We start from the raw sequence: 9,872 nt of genomic DNA on the forward strand, positions 1-9,872 counted from the left end.
CTCAATTGGCAAAATAGACGGACAGGAGACTGGAAGAGCAAGCCAGGCAGTATCAGGAGGTGGAGAAGTCGAGGTATCTGGTGTAACCCTTGTTCAGGACTGGGGGTGGGTATAGGGAGAGCTGTGGAACAAGGGTGTGCTGGGGGCAGGGTATTGAAGTGGGGATAGGTGGAGACAGGTAGAGGGTACAATAGACAATAGGTGCAGGAGTAGGCTGTTCTGCCCTTCAAGCCAGCACCACCATTCATTGTGATAATGGCTGATCATCCTCAATCTGTATCCTGTTCCTGCCTTATCATCATAACCTGGTACGACCTGGTTGGTGAATGGGAGGAAGGAATCTAGTTGGCAGGGAAGAGTGGAAGGGGCTGGGAAGTGAGTTGGGGGATGGGATGGGAGATTATTTGAAATTGGAGAACTCTGTGTTGAGTCATCCAGGCTGTTGACTGCTCAGACAAGATGAGATTTTGTTCCTCCAATTTGTGGTTTGGTTTGTTGTGGTAATGGAGGAAGCCAAAGATAGTCATGTCAGAAGGGGAGTGGGAAGGGGCATTAAAATGGGTGGAGACTGGGAAGTCCGCTCAGCCTCTGCGGACCCGGCTGTGATGCTCAGCAAACCGTTCCCCAAGTTTACGCTCGGTTTCCCCGATGTAGAGAAGACCACAATTGACAAAGCACAGCAGGTCAAGCAGCATCTGAGCAGTAGGACAGTCGAAGTTTGGGGCACGAGCTCTTCATCAGGAATGATGTGTGGATGTTCCGAGGGGCATCAGTGTCCTTCTGTGCCAGTTGTCAGACAGGTGCAGCAGGCAATGAGCAAGGCAAGTGGTGTATTAGCAAGAGGAATTGAGTTCAGAAGTAGGGATGTCTTCTTGCAGTTAGGGGGTCATTGAATATATTCAAGGCTGAGTTCATCTGATTTTTATGTGAATGTTTATGGGGAAGGCAAGAAAATGGTTTAAAGACTAGTATAGAACCAAGTTACAGAAACAGACCCTTCAGTCCAACTAGTCCATGCTGATATGTTCTCAAACTAAACCAGTCCCACCTGCCAGTGTTTTGGCTCATATCCCTCCAAGCCTTTCCTATTCATGAACTTATCCAAATGTCTTTTAAACATCGTTACTGTACCTGCATCCACCACTTCCTCTAGACATTTAGTCCACACGTGAACCACTCTATAAAAAAAAATTGTGCCCTTCAAGTCTTTTGAAAATTTCTTTCTCCTGTCACCATCAAAATTTGCTCCCTAATCTTGAAACCCCAACCCTAGGGGAAGGACACCCGTCGTTCACCTCGTCTCTCTCCTCATGATTTTATAAACCTTGATAAGGTCACATCTCCTCCTCCTCTGCTCCAGTGAAAGTCCCAGCCCATCCACCTCGATGCAGGTAGATCCATATCCAGTCATGATCGGTTCAATGCTGGTCCCAATTCTCTCTCTCGGTGTCCAGGACAGCAAGAGACCACAAGACACAGGAGCAGAAATTAGACCAGCAGGTCTGCTCATTCCATTCAATCATGGCTGATATGTTTCTCAGTTACATTCTTCCGCTATAAGCAAAGTGAAAATGGAGGGAGTTAGTGTGGGATGGAGATTTTCGGTTTCCAGGGAATAAGAGAGGAAAGAGTTCACTATAAATTAGAATTTATGGGATCGGCTGATGAGCCGAGGAGTGTCAGTTGGAGTTTAATTTAGAGAAATCAGAGGTTTGTATTTTGGTCAAGCAATCCAGGCAGGACTGACACAGTTAAGGGGAGTTTTGCAGAATAAAGAGACCTTGGGAGTGCTGGAGTCTCAGGTGAACAGAGTAGTGAAGGCAGCGTTTGGTTTGCTTTCCTTCATTGCTAATAGCATTGAGTATAGAAGTTGTGAGATCATGTTATACACACTTCCCACTCGAACGTGTTATCTACCTGCTTAACTGTTTTTAGTGAATATAATCCACACCTCCCGCTGCTGCCATAACATGGTTTGTTTGGAAGCCCTAGATTTCAGAGTGATTAGATTTATTTTAGATTTTATTACTTACAGTGTGGAAACAGGCCCTTCAGCCCAAACCAGCCCTTCGAAGAGCTACCCTCCCAGACTCATTCCCCAACATTTACCCCTTCACCTAACACTACAGGCAAATTAGCGTGGCCACTCTTCACCTAACCTGCACATCTTTGGACTGTGGGAGGAAACCCACGCAGACACGGGGAGAATGTGCAAACTCCACACTGACAGTTGCCCGAGGTGGGAATTGAACCCGGATCTCTGGCACTCTGAAGTGCTGCTGCTGCTTCAGGTGGTTGTGGACAATAAGATCATGATTAGACTATTTATAGCCAACGGAGTCCAGATCATGGAGATGTGATACATTAAACAATTTAGATTAAATCTTCCATCTTTTAGAATGGAGTTCTGTTCTTTGGTATGTTAATCCCAGAACCTGTTTTCAGTAACTTTCTCAAGAACGTAATTTAAATGCATAGCTTTTCTATCAAAAATGTCAGGCTGACTCGACATTGGGACCAAGACAGAATTCACACCTATTGGTGGGTAGGCTGGGACTTTTTTCACTGGAGCACAGGAGGTTGAAAGGTGAAGGTATCGAGTGCCTCATTAGCAAGTTTGCAGATGACATTCAGATTGATGGAAAATCAGATAGTGAAGGGGACTGTCAGACGCTTCAGCAGAATATAGATAGGAGAGTTGGGAAGAGAAATGACAGATGGAGTTCAACCCAGACAAATGTGAGGTGATGCATTTTGTAAGATGCAATTCAAGAGCGAGCTATACAGTAAATGGAAAGGTCCTGGGGGAAATTGATGTACAGAGAGAGCTGGGTGTTCAGGTCTATTGTTCTCTGAAGGTGGCAAATGCATGTCAGTAGAGTGGTCAAGGCAGCATACAACACATGTTCCATCATCGGACGGATTGAGGAAAAGAGCTGGCAGGTCATGTTAAAGTTATATAAGATTTTGGTTTGGCGCATTTGGAATACTGCATACAATTCCGGTCGCCAGATTTCCAAAAGGATGTGGATACGTTTGGAGAGAGTGCAGAGGGGGTTCACCAGGATGTTGCCTGTTATGGAGAGCGCTAGCTATGAGGAGAGGTTGAGTAAATTAGGATTATTTTCACTGGAAATAAGGAGGTCGAGGCGGGGTGGGGGGGGGTTCCTGATCGAGGCCGAAAAACCATGAGGGGTGTAAACGGGGTGGATAGGAAGAATTATTTTCCCAGAGGAGAAGACTTAATTACTCAGGGTTACGAGTTCAAAGTGAGAGGGGAAAGGTTTGAGGGAGATATACATGGAAAGTTCTTTACAGAGAGGGTGGTGGGCGCCTCGAATGCATCACCAGCAGAGGCAGTAGGGGTGGGATCGATAGTGTCATTTAAGATGTATCTAGACAGATACATGAATGGGCAAGGAGCAGAGGGATACAGATCCTTAGAAAATAGGCGGCAGGTTTAGATAGAGTATCTCGATCAGCATAGCCTTGGAGGGCTGAAGGGCCTGTTCCTGTGCTGTAGGGTTCTTTGCTCTCTTTATAGAGGTTTCCAAAACCATGAGGGGCCTAGATAAGGTGAATGGCATGTGTCCTTTCAAGATTAGGCTGCAAATTAAGGGGAGAGGAGAAAGATTTGAAAAACACATGAGGAGCAAACACATGCAGGAAGCTGCAAGAAACAAAAACCGTTTGAAGCTCTAAGCTTTCAATGAGAGCCTGAGCCCGGCAGAACGTTCAGGTAACCTTTATTGTGTCCCAACATTGTTACAGCTTCAGATGCCCCCAGCAAAAAGGCAGAGAAAGAGTAGCTGTTTTTTCGACAGCTCAACAACAGGGGGAGGAGCAAGGGGCGGGGCAAGGCCAACAGCAGGCCCCTGCACTACACCTGCGTTACCTTGCACAGTTTACAAAAATCCCTTCCCCTTTAGAGACTCCCCACAGTGTGGGAGCAGGCCACTCGGCCCAAAGACTACACACTGATCCTCCGAAGGGTAACCCACCCACACAATTCCCCTACCCCGATTGCTCAACATTTACCCCTGACTAATGCACCTAACCTGCACATCCATGTGCACAATATCCCAACCCAATCTTGTCCCACCTGCCAGCAGGGGGCCCATATCCCTCCAGTTGCCTTTTAAATGTTGTAATTGTACCAGCCTCCACCACTTCTTCTGGCAGCTCATTCCATACACGTACCACCCTCTAAATGAAAAGGTTGCCTCTTAGGTCTCTTTCATATCTTTCCCCTCTCGGTGTAAACCTATGCCCTCTAGTTCTAGACTCTCCCACCCCAGGGAAAAGACTTTGTCTCTCTATCCTATCCATGCCCCTCATGATTTTATAATCCTATAGAAAATCACCCCCCAGTCTCTGACGCTCCAGGGAAAACAGCCCCAGCCTGTTCTGTCTCTCCCTATAGCTCAAATCTTCCAGTCTTGGCAACATCCTTGTAAATCTTTTCTGAACCCTTAAGTTTCACAACATCTTTCTGATCGGAAGGGAACCAGAATTGCACGCAATATTCCAACTGTACAGTAGTAACATGACCTCCCAACTCCTGTACTCAATATTCTGACCAATAAAGGAAAGCATACAAAACACCATCTTCACTATCCTGTCAACCTGCAATTCCACTTTCAAGGAGTTATGAACTTGCACTCCAAGGTCCCTTTGTTCAGCAACACTCCCTAAGACTTTACCATTAAATGTATAAGTCCTGCTAGGATTTGCTTTCCCAAAGTGCAGCACCTCTCATTTACCTAAATTAAATTCCATTTCCCACTTCTCAGCCCATTGGCCCATCTGATCAAGATCCCATTGTAATCTGAGGTAACCTCCTTCGTTGTCCACTACACCTCCGATTTTGGTGTCATCAGCAAACTTACTTACTATACCACTTATGCTCACATCCAAAACGTAGTGGGCCCATTATCTATTTTCAAAGTGGAATTTACAATATATTACATGTATTGACTGCCTGCAGATTGTGCAGTCTTTCAGCAAAGTAGAATGTTTAGGGTGCAGGTTTGCTCGCTGAGCTGTAGGTTTGATATCCAGACATTTCATTACCTGGCTAGGTAACATCATCAGTGGTGACCTCCAAGTGAAGTGAAGCTGTTGTCTCCTACTTTCTATTTATACGTTTGTCCTGGATGGGGTTCCTAGGATTTGTGGTGATATCAAAGTTATGAAGAGAGATACATATTTTGTTTAACCAACTACAATGGCAGTGCAGAGAATTTCAGAAAAGTGCAATAAATATTTACTTTTTACCCCTTATTCAACTCATTCAAGAATTTCAAATTGAATCTGAGCTAACTTGAGAGCAAATGGCAACATTCGTTTGTTAATAGACTCACCATATATTATGAAAGATCACTTTTAGCTAAGTCACAATGTTTAATCCCAAACAGAGCAATTAAGTGCAAAGTTACTTTCAACCATTTAATAAAACACTGCAAATTTCATTTCATATGAAAATACAATCATTTTATAATTTGGATAAGATCTTTACAAAGTAAATATATTAAACAAAATAGCTTTCCTGGGTATCAATATTGACAACAGTTATGCAGCTATTATTTGGCAATTGACCAACTAATTGAAATAGTTTCAGAATAAATGAGCTGCTTCATTATTATACATTGAGGTATTGCATATCTTGGCTCTCACCCAAGTATTGTCCGAAGAAAAAAATGTATCTGGATGGAGACATGAATAGGAAGCATTCAGAGGGATATGGGCCAAATGCTGGCAAATGGGTCACTTGATTAATTTAGGATATCTGGTTGGCCTGGACTGAAGGGTTTGTTTCTGTGTGTCATTACAGACTCCCCTCTTCTGGGATCCCCATACCAGCTGTTATTTTCATGAAATAATCTGACAATTGTTGACTTCCATCAACCTATTCCATCCGGAGAAATTTCCTCTCTCTGCAAAGTGTGGTTCACGTTGGCAAGTTCAATCCTCCTCAGCAAAAAGGCAGAGAGAAAGTAGCTGCTTTTTAAACAGCTCAAGATCAAAGCCCACCCCACCCCCCCCCTCCCCCTCCCCCTCCAACCCACCTCACTTCTATACTATTGGTCACCACCAAGTTGTCCCTTTGTAATTGGATCCTTGGTACAGCCTTAACCTGGAGGAAGTATTGCCTCACTCGGCAATTTCAACCCATACACTGTATCGCACCATCTGCTGCAGTGGGATTCAAACCCGGGAGCCCCTGGAACTGGCTTGATAGTCCAGTCAATAATGGCACTCAGCCATCGCGCCTTCAATCCACCTGCGATGGTACATGAACTCCCTGGTGCCTCCGGAGGTTGGTAGAGCTGGTGAAAGCCTTCCCGCACTCTGGGCAGCTGAAGGGCCTCTCTCCTGTGTGGATCTGCTGGTGAGTCAGCAGGTTGGAGGCCTGGGTAAATCTCTACCTGCACTCAGGGCAGCTGAAGGGCCTCTTCCCCCGTGTGGACCCACTGGTGCCTCAGCAGGATGGAGGAATCACTGAAGGCCTTCCTGCACTCTGGGCAGCTGAAGGGTGTCTCCCCAGTGTGGATCCGCTGGTGGGTTAGCTGAAGCCCTTCCCGCAGACGGGACAGGGGAACGGGCGCTCCCTGGTGTGGCTGCGCCGATGAGTCTCCAGGACAGAGGGGACACGGAAGCTTTTCCTGCAGTCGCCACACTTCCACCATTTCTCCATGGGGTGGGATTCCTCGGGTTACTCCGTGGCCGAACCTTCAGTTACACACAAACGTGTGAGGAGCCCCTCCCCACCCTGAATTCCCCTTCCCAGGCTGTAGACCTGTTTCAGGCTCCACACTCAGTGCGCTGCAACAGTCCCACTGATGCTGAAAACATCCTCAAACAGGAACCAAAACACTTTGCTGCTTCTCACAGACTCAGTTGAAAATTGTTTCCGGTCCCAATGGATTGAGCGACTGTCAGACATTGACGTTAAAGTGAGGTCTGCAGACGCTGGAGAGTCAGTGTCAAAATGTGTGGTACTGGAAAAGCACAGCAGGTCAGGCAGCATCCGAATCGGAGGAGAGTCAATGTTTCGGGCATAAGGCCTTCATCTGTTGATTTTGAAGCTTCCGTCTTCAGATCTTCAAATACACTGTTAAAAACAGATTACAAAAGTCATCACTATCCGTGCAGGGTAGAAATTCAGAACAAGCAATTGTACTTTCTGTGGAATATTCTTTTCTTTTGCTGTTCCACAAAATTAAAAGCACCATCCCACTCTCCCTTCCCCTCTGTTCTCACTCCACTCTAACTAACTCTCCTGAAGATGCTGAAAAGCAAAAACATCAAGACTAACATCTCTCTGAATTTTGGATACCTCCACCTGAAAGTTAATATCTTTCACAACACTGGGATCCTGCTGAGAGTGAGCAGGTCTGATTTTGGGAAGCAAAAAAAAAGTGTCAATTCAGGGCGAACCTGCAATGCAGCTTCTTGAGGAAGAACCGGACACAAAATGGTTAAGGCCCCGGGAAGGTGGGAGCAAAATGAGACATCAAGGCATTAACACCAATACACTTCAGTCAAACTCTTCTGCTCCCAGTCAGGGCAAAACATGCTCTGAATGTCCAGCCTTCACAACCACACTTCTGCTTTCACTGAAGACAATTAGAGTCACACAGCACGGAAACAGATTCTTTGGCCCAACCTGCCCAGATATCCTAAATTAATCTAGTCAGATTTGCCATCACTTGCCCCCTATATGGGCCGGGTGCTGACAGCTGGGACTAAATTGGGTTGGCTCACTTGTCAGCAAGGACGGAGTTGGACCGAAGGGTCTGTTTCTGTGCTGTACATCTCTATGACTCCAGTCACATTTGCCATCACTTGGCCCTGACCCATCTGAACCCTTCATATTCAGATGCCCGTCCAGGAGCCTTTTAACTTGTCATCGTACCAGCACCCCCACCACTTCCCCCACCTCTTAGTTCAAGTATCTCTACAAGAACTCCTTTGCTGGAGGGTCCCTTGGAGACACTTCAACTGGACTTCATTGAGTTGGAGAAATGAGTTGAGTTGCTATAAATATGTTTTGCTTATACTTGATGTCTTTTCGAAGTGAATTGAAGCCTACCCTCCTCCTAAGACTACTGCTGAGACTGTGGTGAAGATTTTGTTTAAGGAAATAATTCCCCGCTTCAGTATACCTGCGTGCATTAGCTCGGACAATGGACCACACTTTGCATGTAATATTAACGGAGAACTCTGTTCCCAGCTTTGTATTTGTCGGCAACTGCACGGTGCTTATCATCCGCAGGCGGCCGGCCTTGTTGAATGTTTTAACCAGACTCAAGACTAAACTTGCCAAATTAATGGCCGAGTCTGGCCCCTCCTGGTTATGTTAATCCCTGTGGCCTTATTCCAGATGCGATCCATGTCTGCGGGCAAGACACGACTGTCTCCAGCTGACCAGAGAGACACCCCCTCCGTACCCCTTGGAATGATTCGGCTCCCTTCTCAGTCCACGTCCATCACATGACCGAAGCAATGATTGGTTATGTTCTTGCTTTAACCAATGTTATGTGTGCCTTTCACTCCCAGGAGCGTGTGACCTCCAGCGATGTTCCCTCCCTTTCAGCCTCGTCACGGGTAGAGCCCGGTTCGTTGGTGCTTGTCAAGAACTGGACTGGCAAAGGTCTCCAACCTCGTTGGGATGCCCCTTCCAGGTTTTACTTCCCACCCCTACGGCGGTCACAGTCACTGGGCGCTCAGCTTGGGTCCAACTGCACCATGGTAAATTAATTGACCGCACCAATCAAAAGGGGGAAAGAGGAGGAGAGAATCCTGGAATCTCATGAAAAGGAGTGGACCCTGTCCAGTTGGGTTTTTGAATCCTGCTGTTGTTCTAATGTTAATCTTATTACAGATACTTGAACTAGGAGGAGCGAGTAGTGGTTTATGGAAAATATTCAGCCTGGTGTCTGGTTACTAGTGGTGTGCCACAAGGATCTGTTTTGGGACTACTGCGGTTTGTCATTTTTATAAATGACTTAGATACAGGCATAGGTGGATGGATTAGCAGAATTGGACAGAGAGGTGGCAAATGGAGTTCAATGCAACTAAATGTGAGGTGATTCACTTTGGGAAGAATAACAGGAAGGCAGTGATCTTGGAGTCCATGTGCACAGATCCCTGAAAGTTGCCACTCAGGTAGATAGTGCTGTGAAGAAGGCATACAGTGTGTTAGGTTTCATTCGGAGAGGGATTGAGTTCTGGAACCGCAATATCACACTGCAACAAAACCAAACACGGGTGCGGCCCCATTTGGAATATCCTGTATAGTTCTGGCCCCCATATTTCAGGAAGGATGTGCGAAGCATTGGAAACGGTGCAGAGGAGATTTACCAGGTTGTTGCCTGGTCTGGAGGGAGGGTCTTATGAGGAAAGGCTGAGAGAGGGTCTGTTCTCATTGGAAAGAAGGCGGCTAAGGGGGGATTTCATAGAGACATATAAGATATAGATAGGGTAGACAGTGAAAGACTCTTTCCTAGGATGGTGACGTCAGCTTGTACGAGGGGGCATAACTACAAATTGAGGGGTGATAGATTTAAGACAGATGTCAGAGGCAAGTTCTTTATGCAGAGAGTGGTAAGGGCATGGAATGCCCTCCCTGCTAAGGTAGTCAACTCAGCCACATTAGGGAGATGTAAACAATCCTTAGATAAGCACATGGTTGATTTTGGGATAGTGTAGGGGAACGAGCTGAGAATAGTTCACAGGTCAGCGCAACATCGAGGGCTGAAGGGCCTGTTCTGCACTGTACTGTTCTATGTTCCATGTTCTAAACTTAGTGCAGGAGGCTGAAAGAAATGAGCAGCTTTAAAACAAAAACCTCTTGGAGCTCAAAGCTT

At 46.2% G+C, this 9,872-nt stretch overlaps 1 protein-coding gene across 1 annotated transcript in view; it reads left to right on the plus strand.

Annotated features, from left to right (window-relative positions):
• Nucleotides 1–9,872, plus strand: part of LOC140460003 (uncharacterized) — a 110,865-nt gene that overhangs the window by 14,039 nt on the left and 86,954 nt on the right. The window contains exon 4 of the mRNA XM_072554408.1: nt 8,563–8,754. Within this exon, the coding sequence (XP_072410509.1) occupies nt 8,563–8,754 (192 nt within the window). The remainder of the gene's footprint in view (nt 1–8,562; nt 8,755–9,872) is intronic.

This window comes from Chiloscyllium punctatum, chromosome 36 (genome assembly GCF_047496795.1).
Source record: "Chiloscyllium punctatum isolate Juve2018m chromosome 36, sChiPun1.3, whole genome shotgun sequence".
Taxonomy (NCBI): Eukaryota; Metazoa; Chordata; class Chondrichthyes; order Orectolobiformes; family Hemiscylliidae; genus Chiloscyllium; species Chiloscyllium punctatum.